An 18555-nucleotide genomic window follows, 5' to 3' on the forward strand; every position below is an offset into this window, starting at 1 on the left:
TTGATGACGCAGGAAGCACAGCCGAAGTAGTGCGTCTGACTCAAAAATAACAGAATGAGCCAGTTAACCCAACTGTCGAAGTTTACTGAGGATTCTGACGAGTGAGTTGCGTTGTGTGTGTATCACTGAGGACTTACGGATACGTAAAGTCTCTTTATAGCAAACAAAACATAGGCTACTGGAGATATGCTTATGAACACTTATTTAAAAAAACCTGGATTTTTATTCAAACATGCAAAAACCTGGATTTTAGCATGGTTAATTCTGCATGCAGATCATATTTTAAGTTCTTTAAGTGAAATCAAGGAGTTTATAAGACAGGTTTCTTCTTTCTTTATACTTTAGACATGTAGAACATATCCGCGTTTGTGCTGTTGTGTGTGTGCTGTAGATGTAAAACTTTTAGGAAGCTCATCAAGTTGTAGTTTAGTTAATACTGGTCAGTCGTATCTGACAAAGTATCCATAATTTAAACTGACCACTGACACCGTTAACATAAGTGAATGAAAGGCAATAATCAGCTATGTGAATTCACACAAAGAACTTTTTATTTGAATGTTTCAGTATGTGTTGACACAAATGACTTTATTTGAATGTTTCATTGATACAACACAACACTGAGTTGTTAGAAAAGATGCGTAGAGACGTTATTGCTTTATGACGCCAGACTCAATTAATCAGATTTTCATCACTACTATCCACTGTCGTCTTCTGAGGTCAGTTTTTGTGGTGTGTGTGTGTGTTCGTGAGTAATGAACCGTTTTCATCACAATTTGATGAGACTCAAACATTTCAGAAAGCCTTTGTTTGTCCATCACTAGAGAAAACACACGAACTCTAGGAACTGAAGTAGCACAACACATAGACAGAAACAATAATAATTAAAGCTGCAAGCAGCGATGAACGGGCCCTCGCACCCGGGCTCACCGGCAGCGAGTGGCTTTAGTAAATAGGTGAACGGTGAGAAATATGCATTTAAACTCATAAATATAAGTAGAATATATCAATGTTTATTCCATATATGTGCCAATCTCCCTGTTGCCAGCAGGTGGCGCTATCATTATAATGGAATGGGATATTGGCCTTCAGATGTGTTCAGGGCAGGACTCTTATCGAAAGTTTGAAGTTTGGGGAAGATTGAACATTTTACATTGAGTTACAACAACTTCTCTTGCTGTGGCGAGACATCAAATTTTGTCATGGCGTTATGGACACGCCCTTTAACAAAAACTCAAGATCTCCACAATTTAACATTGCATAGGCTTTTAGATTAGACTGACCACAAAAAAAAAACATGTCGAAGGAGCTCTAGCCTGAGTGATGGTATTTAGCACTCCCACTGCGAGATCAGCAGGTAACCGTTGAGCGCCCACACATGGAGGGACCACAACTCCGGTTGAGGGTGCCAAATCGAACCCCTGGCCTGCGAGAGGAGGTCCCTCTTCAACGGTACTGGCCACGGGGCGACATCTGCTAACTGCATCAAATCTGGGAACCATGGTTGGTTCTTCCAAAGAGGTGCTACAAGCAGTATTGAACATCTCGTTTCTCTCACCCGTTCTATCACCTGCGGAAGGAGGGAGACGGGAGGTAAAGCATAAAGCAGGCAGCACGGCCATTTCCGTGACAGCGCACTTTCGTTCTTGGAAAAGAACGCGGGGCAGTGAGCGTTTTCGTGGGATGCGAAGAGGTCCACCTCCGCCCTGCCAAATCTCTCCCACAACAGCCGGACTGTTTGCGGGTGTAGAGACCATTCGCCCGTAGGAACATTAACTCTGGACAGCCTGTCTGGACCCAGATTCTGTAGCCCAGGCACATGCACTGCCCTCAGCAAACGCACGTTGCGCTGAGCCCAAACCAGGAGGCGTTCCGCCAGCCTGTACAGGTTTCGGGACCCGAGACCGCCCTGGCGATTTATGTAGGACACCACAGGCATGTTGTCCGAACGGACTAAGACGTGGTGGTCCTTGATTTGGGGACAAAAGCGCATCAGCGCGTTCTCCACTGCCAGCATTCCCAGACAGTTGATATGATGGAGCTTTTCCCGTTCTGACCACAGGCCAAAGGACGGTCTGCCCTCGAGCAGCGCTCCCCATCCCGAAGTGGAGGCGTCCGTCGACACAATCTTCACATTCGGGGAAGTCCCCAGGCTTAAACCTGATTGGTACCAGCCGTTTGCTGTCCAGGGTTTCAGGGCTGTGACACAGCTCTGATTGACCTTGAGACACAGTCGGCCAGACACCCACGGTCTGCGCGGCACCCGCGCCTTCAGCCAGAGCCTTTGCTCCACGAGCTCCGCTCGTGATCGAGCCAGAATCAGCCAGTCGTCCAAATAATTCAGCACTCGCATGCCTCTGAGTCTGAGAGGAGCGAGCGCTGCATCCATGCACCTCGTAAACGTACGAGGAGCCCGGACAAGCCGAACGGCAGGACTGTAAACTGGTATGCCTGGCCCTCGAAACAGCTCGCAGTGAGGGCATCCGTCGTCAGCGAGCGCGAGCGCTGCATGATCTTCAGCCAGGCAGGAGACACAGATGACGTACCGGTCTCCCTCGCTGAGTGGGGCTCTGACGAGCCGCAGGAAGGCATCTTAAAAAAGACGCAAGCTCTTTTACGAGTGTGTGTCGCAGGGCGAACGCACACACATAAAGAACAGTTGCAGCCAGAGCTGCAGGGGGTGCATGCGGAGCAGGCCCAGCTGCAGAACCGGAGATGCTGAGGCCATGAGGCCCAGCACCTTCTGACAGTGTTTGAGCGAAACGGTCACGCCGCAGCGGAAAGAACTCGCTGCGCGCTGAATGCCCAACGCGCGCTGTGGTGACAGCCGTGCCGTCATGGAACACGAGTTCAGAACTATACCCAAATACAGAATCGTCTGACTGGGGTTCAGCGAACTCTTCGCCCAATTGACACTGAGACCGAGCTTCTCGAGGTGATCTAGTAAAACGGCCCTTTGCCGTGATCGAGCCAGAATCAGCCAGTCGTCCAAATAATTCAGCACTCGCATGCCTCTGAGTCTGAGAGGAGCGAGCGCTGCATCCATGCACCTCGTAAACGTACGAGGAGCCCGGACAAGCCGCACGGCAGGACTGTAAACTGGTATGCCTGGCCCTCGAAGGCGAATCTCAAATATCGCCTGTGACTTGACGCTATCTGTATTTGAAAATACGCGTCCTTCAGATCTATTGGCATGAACCAGTCCCCTCTGCGAATCTGCGCGAGGAGCTTCCTGGTCGTAAGCATTCTGAAAACTGGGTTTCATCAATGCCTTGTTCAGCTGTCTTAGATCCAGTATGGGCCTGAGACCCCCGTCTCTCTTGGGCACCAGAAAGTATCTGCTGTACAGCCCCCCCTCGCTTTGAACTCGAGACACAGGCACTACAGCCCCTTTGCTCAAGAGTTTTGATATTTCGGCCCGAAGTATGTGTGCTACTTCTGTTTTGACCGTTGTTTCGACGCGCGCTAAAAAGCACGGAGGGCGTCAAAAAAACTGTAGCGAGTAGCCTACTGTAGCGAGTTTATAATGCCTAGCACCCAATCCGAAACCCCTGGAAGCGCTGACCATGCATCTGCATGAATGGCTAAAGGCTGGATGCGAAGCGCGCTCTGTTGACTGGGCAACGGCGGCGCTTGCGTGCCCTGCACCATGGGCGTTACGCCTGTGGCGTTTGAGGCGGGGAGCGCACTGATCACAGTGGGCAGATCGCTCGTCCTCGACCCCATCCCGGTGCTTAACCGATTGGGGGAGGGCTGAGCGGGTCCCGTGGGACTCGTGATGTCTGCGAGTAACTGTGGGCTGCAAGCGTGCACATTTACCACTTTCAACTCGCTGTCTGCCTGGGCAGAACGTACGTGCATGGGTTTCACTTTTACAGAAACCACGCGCCGTGTGTGACCTAGTGTATGTGGGCACTGAGGAGTGGGCACGTTTACTATGTGGCGCGCGTGACCGATCTGAGTCGATCTTATGTGCGCGAGCCCTGTGTGCAGGGCTGTGCTTACATGTGGAGATGGGCACTGAGGAGTGGGCATCGTCACTACATTTATAGCACCATCGGCCGTGGCCGGACGAACGTGCACGGGTTTTGTTTTTACAGAAACCACATGACGCGTGTGACATAGTGATTGTGGGCACTGAGGAGTGGGCACGTTTACTATGTAGTGCGCGCGATCGACTTAAGTCGCTTTCATGGGCGCGGGCCCTATGTGCAGGGCTGTGCTTACATGTGGAGATGGGCACTGAGAAGTAGGCATCGTCACTACATTTATAGCACCATCGGCCGTGGCCGGACAAACGTGCGCGGGTTTCGTTTTCACAGAAAGCACATGACGCGTGTGACATAGTGATTGTGGGCACTGAGGAGTGGGCACGTTTACTATGTAGTGCGCGCGATCGACTTGAGTCGCTTTTATGGGCGCGAGCCCTGTGTGAAGGGCTGTGCTTACATGTGGAGATGGGCACTGAGCAGTGGGCATCGTCACTACATTTATAGCACCATCGGCCGTGGCCGGGACACCAGAAATTACACCTTTTTCGGGAAATATCTGGGTAGCCATGGTAACGGTTTCTGTGTGCAGGCAAGCGGGCAACCGCAGGCTTGCGCATTGCACAAGAAGCTGAAACAGTCACAATCCCTGGAACTGAAACAGCGGCGCGCTTAGGTGAGAGTTCGGTCGCGGCGACTCGTACACCGGCGCTTTCCTAGGATGGCTTCGGGGGTCCCGGCCTCACCGTAATTCTCTGCCGCGGTCCCCGCAGGCTCAGAGAAAAAGGCCAGGCGAGTCCTCAGAGTCACCATGGCAACAGCTCGCAGTGAGGGCATCCGCCGTCAGCGAGCGCGAGCGCTGCATGATCTTCAGCCAGGCAGGAGACACAGATGACGTACCGGTCTCCCTTGCTGAGTGGGGCTCTGACGAGCCGCAGGAAGGCATCTTAAAAAAGACGCAAGCTCTTTTACGAGTGTGTGTCGCAGGGCGAACGCACACACATAAAGAACAGTTGGATATAACAGAATTAAAAGGATATAGGTGCCGGACAGCGCAGCAGGAACGGCAGTGGAAGGCGGCGAAGGCCAGCAGCTTCAGAATGGCTCGTCCCGCTGATATGCTTCTCAGATGGCGCTTGCTTCCTTCGTGATCCAGCGATGCGTGAGCTTCGCTGAAGAGATGAAAAATCAGGCGAGTCAGCCTTTTCGAGCTCCTTTTATAGGTTGGGCCACATCCGTTTCGGCGGGAAATGGCATTATTGGTCTGATGTTGCATCAGCCTGCGCTCGATAGGCTGTGCAGTTGCCGCAGAACAAGCCAATGAGCGAACGAGCCGTCTCGCCTATGGCTGTGTACTGCTGCAAATGCGCTTTACAAAAATACAAAATTAAGGATAATTTTTTGCTTCAGTATTTCGTGAAAAGAGACTTTTTCCCGTAGCGTCTTAGCTAAGACACAGTACGAGAGAGCACTCGTAAGAGAACATAGCTCAAGGCACACTCCGTTGAAAGTGTATAGTGGCGTGACATTCAGCCAAGTATGGTGACCCATACTCAGAATTTGTGCTCTGCATTTAACCCATCCGAAATGCACACACATACAGAGCAGTGAACACACACACACACACTGTGAGCATACACCCAGAGCAGTGGGCAGCCATTTATGCTGCAGCGCCCAGGGAGCAGTTGGGGGTTCGATGCCTTGCTCAAGGGCCATAAGTCGTGGTATTGAAGGTGGAGAGAGAACTGTACATGCACTCCCCCCACCCACAATTCCTGCCGGCCCGGGATTTGAACTCACAACCTTTCGATTGGGAGCCCGACTCTCTAACCATTAGGCCACGACTTCCCACAAAGTAGGTGGCTCTACCGAGCCATTTTGCCACACCCGATGGAATATTGGCCCTTAGATGTGTTCAGGCCAGGACTCTTATCACACATGTGAAGTTTGGGGAAGATTCATAACATCTTTTATTCCCATGGCGAGAAATCGAACTTTGTCACGGCGCCATGGACACGCCTTTCAACGAAAACTCAAGATCTTCACAACTTAACATCGCACGGGCCTTTAGATTAGACTGACCACAAAAATACATTAATGTCAAAAGATTTCTAGGAGTAGTTAGTCGCAGCGTAAAACATGTCACTTCCTGTTGCCAGCAGGTGGCGCTATGACTATAACTGAAAATGGGCATGTAGATCTGTTAAGGGCAGAAGTCTTATCTAACATGTGAAGTTTGGGGCAGATTGGACATTGTATGCCTGAGTTACAACAACTTCCTTTTTCATGGCGAAACATCAAAATTTGTCAGGCCGCCATGGACACGCCCTTTAACGAAACCTCAAGATCTTCGCAATTTAAGATCGCAAAGGGCTTTAGATTACACTGACCAAGTTTGGTGTTGATCTGAATAAATCTCTAGGAGGAGTTCGTTAAAGTACAACCCCTGATAATGGCAAAAACAACACCAATTTTTCAGGGAAAATTCAAAATAACCGACTTCCTGTTGGGATTCGAATTTCGTACCAACAGACTTCTTTGTAGGTATTGGTGTGCTACATGTGCGTACCGATTTTCGTACATGTACTTGAAACATAGCTCGAGGCGCACTCCGTTGAATGTGTATAGGTGGCGCTATCGAGGCATTTTGCCACACGCAATGGAATATTGGCCTTCAGATGTGTTCAGGCCAGGACTCTTATTACACATGTGAAGTTTGGGAAAGATCAGACATTTTATGCCTGAGTTATAACATATTTAATTATCATGGCGAGACTTTGAACTTTGTCAAGGCGTCATGGACACGCCCCTTAACGAAAACTCAAGATCTTCACAATTTAACATCGCACAGGCCTTTAGATTAGACTGACCACAAAAAAGACATTGATGTCAAAAATTTCTCGGAGTAGTTTGTCGCAGCGTAAAATATGTCTCTTCCTGTTGCCAATAGGTGGCGCTATGACTATAACTGAATATGTGCATGTCAATCTGTTCAGGTCAAGAGTCTTATCCAACATGTGAAGTTTAGGGCAGATTGGACATTGTATGTCTGAGTTATAGCAACTTCCTGTCTCATGGCGAATCATCGAAATTATGAATCATCACACACACGCCCTTCAACAAAAACTCAAAATCTTCACAATTTAACATCACAAAGGCCTATAGATTAGGCATACCAAATATGGTGTTGATCTGAATGAATCTCTAGGAGGCCATTACATCTGTTACAAGTTCATGTTTACATATAATTAGCTGACGTATGGTAATGCATATTTGGTGTGATGTCTGGGGAAGGGCTCCGAGCTCAGGAATGGTCCAAACCTAAGCTACCCCCCATAAGTGTAGAATGATGGGGTGGATGAGGGATTCTGATAAACCATCAATGAATAGAGGTAAGTCAACTATTTATACCATGGTGTTGATTAACTTGAGTGCGCTCCACCGGTGTTAATTAGGCACTCCTCCCGAACCTTGTTAATAAAACATCATGCAAACATTTTATTTTGACAAGCCAAAAACAGTTTTTAAAGTAAATCCCCCGTGTGTTTCTCATTTTCACAGTCAAGCAGAAATGATGGGTGGTTCCAAAATACATGGTCACATGACAGTAAAAGTGTACATTTGCCAAGTAACAGGGTGGTTCAACTTACCCACTGGCTCAACTTACCCCACTCTCCCCTACTTCCATTGAAGATGAGACAGAAACCGGCTCAGAGAGTGAGCATACTCTCATCAAAACCCCCGGTGCCCCTTTTTTGATTTGGGCCACTGCCCCTCAAAATATCTGTTCACGGCCCTGCTACTGGGATATGCTTATGAATCATTTTATTATAAAGACTTGTATTGGGAAAACATGGAGAAACCTGAATTTTAGCATGGTTTATTCTGCATGCAGATCCTATTTTAATTTTTTTAAGCGAAATCAAAACGTTTATAAGACATGTTTCTTCTTTCTTTATACTTTATACTTTAGACATGTAGAACATATCCACGTTTGTGCTGTTGTGTGTGTGTTGTAGATGTAAAACTTTTAGGAATCTCATCTAAGTTGTATGTTAGTCAATACTGGTCAGTCGTATCTGACAAAGTATCTGTGAATTAAACTGACCACTGACACCATTAACGTAAGTGAATGAAAGGCAATAATCAGCTATATGCATTCAAAGAAATAACTTTTTATTTGAATAAAAATTATTCGAATTTTATTCGAATGTGTTGACACAAATGACTTTTTTTGAATGCTTCGTTGATACAACACAACACTGAGTTGTTAGAAAAGATGCGTAGAGCAGGGTTGCCAACTCTCACGCATCTGGCGCTTTCAGCATCAATCTCACGCTGAAGTCCAAGCGTGAGTGTCACGCCAGATGCGTGAGAGTTGGCAACCCTGGTAGAGACGTTATTGTTTTATGACGCCAGAATCTGATTTCTGAACTTGTTCAATAAGCTGAACTGTCAGAAAAAAAAAAACAGTTTGGGGAAAACATTCAGACTTTGCATCACTACTATCCACTGTAGTCTTCTGAAACATTTCAGAAAGCCTTGTTTTTTCATCACTAGAGAAAACACAAGAACTCTAGGAGCTGGGGTAGCACAACACATAGACACAAACAATAACAATAACCAATGAAGGACTGAACAGAACAAGGAGTGTAATGCTGCATTCATGTGCTAACTGAAATTTCCCATTTCCCATTTATGAAGTTGTGATTTTGAGCTTATTGTATTCAAGTGCTTTAATATCTGAAAGAATAAAATCAGGCATCCCATTGGATGACAATCATACAAACATTCTCCACGCTATACATGCAGTTTGCTGACAATTCTGGAATTTTATTCAAATGCATGCTTATTTCACTGCTTATAAAACATATAAAGTACTTTGAATGATTGTTCACATCTATAGCCTTTAAATACACTACTTTAGCAAGAAAAAGGTATGTAGCTGTTGTGAGAACCGCATTGACAGCAGCAATGGTTGTCCCCTCCACCATGTTTAAAGTTTAAGACCCTCCAAACTCAGAAACTCTGTTATCAACATTATTTCCTGATTTCCCAGTAGTAAATATGACTTGAGAGGCATTCATGACCAATTTCTGATTAGGAAACTCAAGATAATACCGATTGCACGTGAAGGCAGCATAAATACTAATTAAAATGAGGGACTAATGAGTTGATAAATGGAACACAGGTGAACTGAATGACATAATCAGAGCTACTAATGAAAACAAGGTCAAAGGAACAAGAAAACCACAGACATATAACACTGTGTTTTCCTGGTGATTTATACACACTTGACATCAAGTAAAGCATAAAAGCAGAGCTCTTTCTGGAAAAACACAAAATCTTTATTGAGATTCTGAAGGCAGTGATCTGAAAACCAAGGTGAGTTTTAGACACCGAGACCTACTGAATAACTGTCTTTAAAATCCATTGAGAATACAATGTGTGCAGTACATGAGTGCAGATGATTCACTTTTGCTGCTTATTAATTTAAGTTCATGGCAATGCTGAGAAGTCTGCTGCTTCTGTTCATCGTGTTCTCCACGGGAAATGCAGCTGGTAAACCAGGTATTACTTTGTACAAACTACTATTCCATTTTTAAAAGCTTGTTCTGCTGAACACTGGCATTTTGTAGCTCTATGGAGCATGATAGTGTGAAATGTATAGTATTTTATTGACTAGGGTTTTCATAATCCAAATAATGTTCATTTACAAGACTAACATGTAGGCCTACTGGATACGGCAGATATAGGTATACTATGCCAGGATGGATGGTCAAATTTTGGAGCCCGATGCTACAATTTCTTCTCTCAGTTGGCTACCTGGAGTGAAGCAGAGGTAAAGTTTTAGTTACGAGTCAGTTTTAATGTGTGGTTTTTAAGGAGAATTTCCAACTAAACGGAGCAAGTTTTGTTAGGAAATTATTAGAATAGTTTTTTTTTTTTTTTTCTTTTTTTTCTCTTTAGAGAAACTGTATTGCTCTGGGTGCAAATCTTGCATCCGTGCATGATGATGAAGAAAACTATTTCCTGCTGGACCTGTTGCCTCCCTCTACACGATGTTGGATTGGTGGTCACGATGCTGTGGAAGTAAGATCAGTTGTGTGGCCTAAACAGACTTATTTGTTTGAGACCAGTGTTTCTAATGAAGATGGCTTAACCTCAAACCCTGACTAAATTCTTTCTGGTGTCCAAGTACAGAAGAGCACTCTTTTTAATCCCCGTCTCTGCTCTTTAGGAAGGAGAGTGGTTGTGGAGTGATGGAACTAAATTTGACTACACCAACTGGTGCGATCGTGAACCTAACAATCTAAATGTTGAGAACTGTGGAGAGCTCAACTGGACCTGTGAGAAGTCGTCTAGTTTTTACTTTCAAATATTCACCCTCCTAACATCTCATAACAAATGGTAACCTAACACTTCTCCAATAATCAGAATAATGGTTTCATTTTTCCATCCTACAGCTGACCAATGCTGGAATGATTCAACCTGTACAAACACAATGGGCTATATCTGTGTTGAAGGCCTATGAGATCACTCGCAGTCCTCCAGCTCGACTGTTACTTTGATTTGTACTACATCTAAAGTTTCTGCACTTCACAAAACGTTCTCAACTTTAAATCCCTTAATACTGAAATGCACCTCAAATCAATAAACGCATTAAAGCAAACAATGTGTGTTGGTGTCCAACCAAAAGCATCTGCAATTGTGGTGAGAATATAGTTAGTATGGCATTAAGTGACGTGCTGTTGTCTTACCATGTGGATTTTGCTACTAATGCGACTCTCAGGCATAGAAGAGAAATTTGGTTGACTATCTACCCTATTCCATTATCATAGCTTGAGAATGCAGCCTAAAAAGAACTTGACTAAACGTTAATGCATTAAATATTTGAACCACTAAAGTTACTTTGATTCACTTGTTAATTACTGATTGTCAGCCTTTATCCACAAAGGCAATAGTATACATGGAAGCAATTTAAGACCTGAGTTTCAGAATCAGAAAGTGCTTTACTGGCAGATGCTTACAAATATGGTGAACTTGTTTTGGTGATGGAAGTTACACAAGCAGAATGTGTAAATGGGGAATAACAATATACACAATGTGAAAAATACTCAAAATACACAATTGGTATTTGTATGTACGGGGGTAAATGTATGAAAATTGTTACTTTTTATTGTCAAGTGTTCATGAGGTTGATTGCATGAAGGAAGAATCTGTCCTCTGTCTGGCCGTTCTGGAGTTCAATGCTCTGAAGCACAGACCAGACAGCAACAGTTTAAAGAGGTGTTCTGGGTGTGAGGGGTCCAGAATGATTTTGGCAGCCCTTTTGCTCACTCTGGATGAGTGCAGTTCTTGGAGAGTCGGGGGTTGTACCAGTGATTCACTCAGCAGTCCAAACTATCCACTAATGATGTTCGATTCTTGAACAAATCTTTCTTTTGAGCTGGTTCACAATAGATCAAACTGAATTGAACTTTACTTCTGGGTTGAGGACGCAGGGCGCACAGCCGAAGTAGCACGTCCGACTCAAAGATAACAGAATGAGCCGGTTTACCCAACTGTCGAAGTTTTCAAAGGATTGCCGAGGATTGTGACGAGTGAGTTGCGATACGTGTATATCACTTAAGCCCGGTGCCCCTTTTACCTCATCGGCTGAGTTGCCCCTCTCACACTGTAAATATGAATACAAAGCTCCAGTAGTTTTCATCCCCAGCTCTTAATGCATCGTGTTTCCTTCTGGAGCATCAGTGAATGTTTGAATCTTTTTAAATAGTTGTGTTTGAGTGCCTCAAATTATGGAAGGCATTTTCTGCCAAATTTAAATAAATAAATGAAATGATTAAAATTAAAACCAGATTAACTCTTTTATTACAGAAAACTGTACGCAAAATATGTGACAAAATTGAGAAGGAAATTAAATGATTTCATTTTCAGGTGACATACCTGTCAAATTGAAAAATAAAATGCAGTTGGTGATTTCACATTTCATTTTCAATACAGTCTCGAGGCAAGACTGCCAATATTAAAATGAAAAGCAAACATGAAAAAGAAACTACACATACAGTTTTTACAAAGCTCTTTATTAACGCTCACGCAATAATAGTGACACAATTCAAATTTAAATGTAAATTTTACTTGTCATTTTAATTCCTCTTTTATTTCACTGTTTTCATTTTCGTTTTCATTTTCAAAGACAACCTGCATGCAAATTATATGTTAATGAGTGGGTGTGGCTTATTCAAGTAACGGCGCTAGAGACAATCGTCGAAGTCTCGTGTGCATGAGTTGAATGGTGGTTGAAACAATGTGTGAAACGACATTAAAATGTGAATATATTGTAATCGAGACATGGCGAATCTGTTAGTGAGCTTTTGTGGGAAGCTGCTGCAGCATTAGAACGTGGAAGAAACAACCAGCCTGACCAGCATTCGTCAAACCCTCGACCCACTGCAGTTCCTCGGCCTGAGCCTCCACGAGACTCCCCGGAAAATCTGCTGTCCGCTGAGTTTGTGACGGCTGCAAAATGTCCAAGTGTATCCAAGATTCAACTCGTAGCAAAATGAAGTCATTATCATCCGAAATGTTTGCTAGCTGGTTTAATTCTGCTGCTATACTGGCCATGACCGCCATTATAGCTCCTCCACGTAACAACGTAATTGAGCCACACCCACTCATTAACATATAATTTGCATGCAGGTTGTCTTTGAAAATGAAAACGAAAATGAAAACAGTGAAATAAAAGAGGAATTAAAATGAGAAGTAAAATTTACATTTAAATTTGAATTGTGTCACTATTATTGCGTGAGCGTTAATAAAGAGCTTTGTAAAAACTGTATGTGTAGTTTCTTTTTCACGTTTGCTTTTCATTTTAATATTGGCAGTCTTGCCTCGAGACTGTATTGAGAATGAAATGTGAAATCACCAATTGCATTTTATTTTTCAATTTGACAGGTATGTCACCTGAAAATGAAATCATTTAATTTCATTCTCAATTTTGTCACATATTTTGCGTACAGTTTTCTGTAATGAAATCGTTATTCTGGTTTTAATTTTAATTTTAATCATTTCATTTATTTATTTAAATTTGGCAGAAAATGCCTTCCATATCAAATGTCCTCATTGTGAAAATATGTATCTCAAAATCATAGTATGATTTCTCTTATTTTTTGAAAAATACTCACATTTTCACAGATTCCGCAAGGGGTTCCCAAACTTTCGAGCCCCACTGTATAATATTTAGTAGTTTGTCACACTTTAATTCTTGCAATCAAGTATATTTCCCATTATAATCCCTTGTCTTGATACTAGTAATCTATCATTTCCATATTTTATTAAAACCGTATTAATAGTAGGCCTATAAATAGTAAATAATAATAATATAAATAGTCTAAATTAGTTGTTTGTAAGAAATTAATATAAATGTATGCTGTAAAATATTAAATTAATTGTCTAATAGGGGCGAGTGAAAGTATTCCTATCATTTTAAATGATCAAAATGTATCTATGATAAAGGGTAAAAAAAATATGGCTTCTCATTAAAAAGTGTTCCCATGGCTCAGTTTGCCCCGGGTTAGGGGTAAGTTGACCCGATTTGAGTCAGTGGGTAAAATGCACCGTCTGGGTGTAAAAAGACCATCTGGTCAAATCTGATTCAAACACATGTAAAATAATTAATAATAATAATAAACTAATTTGATAATAATATCCTTTTACAAAGATTCATATTTATTTTCATGAAGTTAACTTTAACAACATAAAACCAACCAAATGAAATTTCAATTTAAATATTTCATGCCATTTGCATATTTAATGTTTGCATTTTTAAGATTAAAATTGTAGCCTGCCTAAAAACAGACTAAACCGAGAGTTTGTTGGCCATTACCGACTACAGATGGAAAGCTATATCTGAATATAATGTGATAAAGCATTTTCTGGTTCATTTCAGAGAAGGATTTGGTGCACTTCCACACTGACCCTATCAAATAAACTACAAAATATGTATTCTATGATCAAATAAACCAGTAATATCACATTAAAATGCCAGTTTATAATTCAGAGATTTAACTTAACTACAGTGCCTTATGGTGGGGTAAGTTAAAATGCTGACTTAATTTACCCCACAGCATTTGGCTCACTTTGCCCCATAGCTTCCATAAAAATAAAAAATAAGAACAGCTACTGTTGCTTACTAATTTAAGATAATATTTAGCTAAATGATTTGCATGGTTTTATATGTTGCTAAATCATCTATATGTATCATGAATATTTTTAGACCTGGATAAATTTGCTTTGATGTAACAGCCATTACATCTGTTACAGGTTCATGCTTACATATAATTAGCTGACGTATGGTAATGCATATTTGGCGTGATGTCTGGGGAAGGGCTCCGAACTCAGGAATGGTCCAAACCTAAGCTATCCCCCATAAGTGTAGAATGATGGGGTGGATGAGGGATGCTGATAAACCATCAATGAATAGAGGTAAGTCAACTATTTATACCATGGTGTTGATTAACTTGAGTGCGCTCCACCGGTGTTAATTAGGCACTCCTCCCGAACCTTGTTAATAAAACATCATGCTGAAATTGTATTTTAACAAGCCAAGAACAGTTTTTAAAGTAAATCCCTGTTTGTTTCTCATTTTCACAATGGTTCCAAAATACATGGTCACATGACAGTAAAAGTGTACCGTTGCCAAGTAACAGGGTGGTTCAACTTACCCACTGGCTCAACTTATCCCACTCTCCCCTACTTCCATTGAAGATGAGACAGAAACAGGCTCAGAGAGTGAGCATACTCTCATCAAAACATCTACTTTAAAGTCTACTAAAAAATGATTACAGAGTGTGCTGTCTTCTCGTTTGATTGTATATTTGTAACAACTAGATGATTTGTATTAAAAAGCACCCACCCACCGGTGCTCATTTTTTGGTTTGGGCCACTGGCCCTCAAAATATCAGTTCACGGCCCTGCTACTGGAGATATGCTTATGAATCCTTTTATTAAAAATACTTGTATTGGGAAAACATGGAAAAACTTTAATTTTAGCATGGTTTATTCTGCATGCAGAACCTATTTTAAGCAGTGGTGGTAAGTAACGAAGTAAAAATACTTTGTTACTTTAAGTATTTTTTTCGGGAATCTTTACTTTACTTGAGTATGTTTTATTTGCATCTACTTTCAGTCTTACTCCACTACTATATTAAAGACAAAGTTTACTTTTTACTCTGATACATTTCCCCATGCCCGCTCCAAGTATTTATTACACTGATTTGGCCAATAGTGAGCCTACGTGGTGACGTGCAACACAGACGCGCTGCACTATTACTTTACGTGAAAAAACTCAAAGCCCAGAGAGAAGGAAATGAATAGTGGAATAAAGTTGTTATTTTTGGGGGGTTTTGCGCACAAAAAGTATTCTCGTCGCTTGATAAACTTAAGATTGAGCCACTGTAGTCACTTGGACTATATTAACGATCTCTTTAATAACTTTTCTGGGCCAGCAAGTTTCATTCCCGTAGAAGCCTATGGAGGAGCGATCCAGCTCTCAGATTTAATCCAAAATATCTTAATTTGTGTTCCGAAGATGAACGAAGGTCTTACAGGGTTGGGACAACATGAGGGTGAGTAATTACTGACAGAATTTTCATTTTTGGGTGAACTAACCCTTTAAAGAGGTGGTTCTTTCTCATTGATATTCTGAAACAGTCTTACTTTGTATCTTGCACATCTTCTGTTTGATGCAGCTATAATGTTATGGAACATGTCTACTGAAAGTTCAACCCCTATACTGCGATAAGGTGCTTCATTGTCTCTTTTGATTGTAAATCTAACAAATTCTTAATTGCAGTATCTAATCTCATCATTTGTTCAATTAAAACTTTGCATATCACTCCCAAAACAACTGATCTGCTTAATTATTGATATTTACAGTTAATTTGAATATTTACTTTTTATTTACGGTACTTAAGTATGTTTTAAATCGGATACTTTTGTACTTTTGTGATGTTTGAATGGAGGACTTTCTACTTTTACTGGAGTATTTTTTTATTTACATGCATCTACTTTTACTTGAGTATAACTTTTGAGTACTTTTACCACCCCTGATTTTAAGTTGTTTAAGCGAAATCAAAACGTTTATAAGACAGGTTTCTTCTTTCTTTATAATTTAGACATGTAGAACATATCCACGTTTGTGCTGTTGTGTGTGTGCTGTAGATGTAAAACTTTTAGGAATCTCATCTAAGTTGTAGGTTAGTCAATACTGGTCAGTCGTATCTGACATAAAGTATCTGTGAATTAAACTGACCACTGACACCATTAACGTAAGTGAATGAAAGGCAATAATCAGCTATGTGCATTCAAAGAAATAACTTTTTATTAGAATTTTTCAGTATGTGTTGACACAAATGACTTTATTTGAATACTTTGTGGATACAACACAACACTGAGTTGTTAGAAAAGATGAGTAGAGCAGGGTTGCCAACTCTCACGCATCTGGCGCTTTCAGCATCAATCTCACGCTGAAGTCCAAGCGTGAGTGTCACGCCAGATGCGTGAGAGTTGGCAACCCTGGTAAAGATGTTACTGCTTGATGACACCAGAATCAGATTTCTGAACTTGTTCAATAAGCTGAACTTTCAGAAAAAAAAAACAGTTTGGGGAAAAGATTCAGACTTTGCATCACTACTATCCACTGTAGTCTTCTGAGGTCAGTTTTGGTTTGTGTGTGAGCAATGAACCATTTTCATCACAATTGATGAAAGACAAACATTTGAGAAAGCCTTGTTTTTTCCATCACTAGAGAAAACACAAGAACTCTGGAGCTGGGGTAGCACAACACATAGACAGAAACAATAATAATAACCAACGAAGGACTGAACAGAACAAGGAGTGTAATGCTGCCTTCATGTGCTAACTGAAATTTCCCAATTCCCATTTATGAAGTTGTGATTTTGAGCATATTTATTCAAGTGCTTTAATATCTGAAAGGATAAAATCTAGCATCCCATTGGTTGACAATCATACAAACATTCTCCACGCTATACATGCAGTTTGCTGACAATTCTGGAATTTTAGTCAAAAGCATGTTTATTTCACTGCTTATAAAACATACAAAATACTTTAGCCTAGCCTTTAAATACACTACTTTAGCAAGAAAAAGGTATGTAGCTGTTGTGAGAACCGCATTGACAGCAGCAATGGTTGTCCCCTCCACCATGTTTAAAGTTTAAGACCCTCCAAACTCAGAAACTCTGGTATCAACATTATTTCCTGATTTCCCAGTAGAAAATATGACTTGAGAGGCCATTCACGACCAATTTCTGATTAGGAAACTCAAAATAATTCTGATTGCACGTGAAGGCAGCATAAATACTCATTAAAATGAGGGACTAATGAGTTGATAAATGGAACACAGGTGAAATGAATGACATAATCAGAGCTACTAATGAAAACAAGGTCAAAGGAACAAGAAAACCACAGACATATAACACTGTGTTTTCCTGGTGATTTATACACACTTGACATCAAGTAAAGCATAAAAGCAGAGCTCTTTCTGGAACACCACAAAATCTTTCTTGAGATTCCGAAGGCAGTGATCTGAAAACCAAGGTGAGTTTTAGACACCGAGACCTACTGAATAACTGTCTTTAAAATCCATTGAGAATACAATGTGTGCAGTACATGAGTGCAGATGATTCACTTTTGCTGCTTATTAATTTAAGTTCATGGCAATGCTGAGAAGTCTGCTGCTTCTGTTCATCGTGTTCTCCACGGGAAATGCAGCTGGTAAACCAGGTATTACTTTGTACAAACTACTATTCCGTTTTTAAAAGCTTGTTCTGCTGAACACTTGGCATTTTGTAGCTCTATGGAGCATGATAGTGTGAAATGTATAGTATTTTATTGACTAGGGTTTTCATAATCCAAATAATGTTGATTTACAAGACTAACATGTAGGCCTACTGGATACGGCAGATATAGGTATACTATGCCAGGATGGATGGTCAAATTTTAGAGCCCGATGCTACAAATTCTTCTCTCAGTTGGCTACCTGGAGTGAAGCAGCGGTAAAGTTTTAGTTACAAGTCAGTTTTAATGTGTAGTTTTTGTTTAAGGAGAATTTCCAACTAAACGGAGCAAGTTTTGTTAGGAAATTATTAGAATAGTTTTTTTTTGTTTTTTTTTCTCTTTAGAGAAACTGTATTGCTCTGGGTGCAAATCTTGCATCCGTGCATGATGATGAAGAGAACTTTTTCCTGCTGGACCTGTTGCCTCCCTCTACACGATGTTGGATTGGTGGTCACGATGCTGTGGAAGTAAGATCAGTTGTGTGGCTTAAACAGACTTATTTGTTTGAGACCAGTGTTTCTAATGAAGATGGCTTAACCTCAAACCCTGACTAAATTCTTTCTGGTGTCCAAGTACAGAAGAGCACTCTTTTTAATCCCCGTCTCTGCTCTTTAGGAAGGAGAGTGGTTGTGGAGTGATGGAACTAAATTTGACTACACCAACTGGTGCGATCGTGAACCTAACAATCTAAATGTTGAGAACTGTGGAG

At 41.7% G+C, this 18555-nt stretch overlaps 2 protein-coding genes and 1 long non-coding RNA gene across 3 annotated transcripts in view; 2 read left to right on the plus strand and 1 right to left on the minus strand.

Moving 5' to 3' along the window:
- The window catches only part of LOC132090985 (voltage-dependent T-type calcium channel subunit alpha-1I-like), a 120074-nt gene that overhangs the window by 68004 nt on the left and 33515 nt on the right, over window positions 1-18555 (minus strand). The window lies entirely within an intron of this gene.
- LOC132160642 (ladderlectin-like) lies at window positions 9216-10521 on the plus strand. The gene is made up of 6 exons (XM_059570276.1): window positions 9216-9371; window positions 9485-9557; window positions 9737-9828; window positions 9957-10079; window positions 10228-10336; window positions 10454-10521. Exons 2-6 carry the CDS (start codon window positions 9488-9490, stop codon window positions 10519-10521), a joined length of 462 nt encoding a protein of 153 aa, XP_059426259.1. The 5' UTR covers window positions 9216-9371; window positions 9485-9487.
- On the plus strand, window positions 17449-18074 carry LOC132160643 (uncharacterized). The gene is made up of 3 exons (XR_009438061.1): window positions 17449-17606; window positions 17720-17792; window positions 17973-18074. It is a non-coding gene; the product is annotated as an uncharacterized LOC132160643 (long non-coding RNA).

Source organism: Carassius carassius, chromosome 17, assembly GCF_963082965.1.
Source record: "Carassius carassius chromosome 17, fCarCar2.1, whole genome shotgun sequence".
Classification (NCBI taxonomy): Eukaryota; Metazoa; Chordata; class Actinopteri; order Cypriniformes; family Cyprinidae; genus Carassius; species Carassius carassius.

Coding starts and splice junctions, on each gene's coding strand:
- LOC132160642 (XM_059570276.1), top strand. CDS start 9,488: ATGGCAATGCTGAGAAGTCTGCTGCTTCTGTTCATCGTGTTCTCCACG. Junction 9,558..9,736: donor AAATGCAGCTGGTAAACCAG/GTATTACTTTGT, acceptor TGGATACGGCAG/ATATAGGTATACTATGCCAG. Junction 9,829..9,956: donor CTACCTGGAGTGAAGCAGAG/GTAAAGTTTTAG, acceptor TTTTCTCTTTAG/AGAAACTGTATTGCTCTGGG.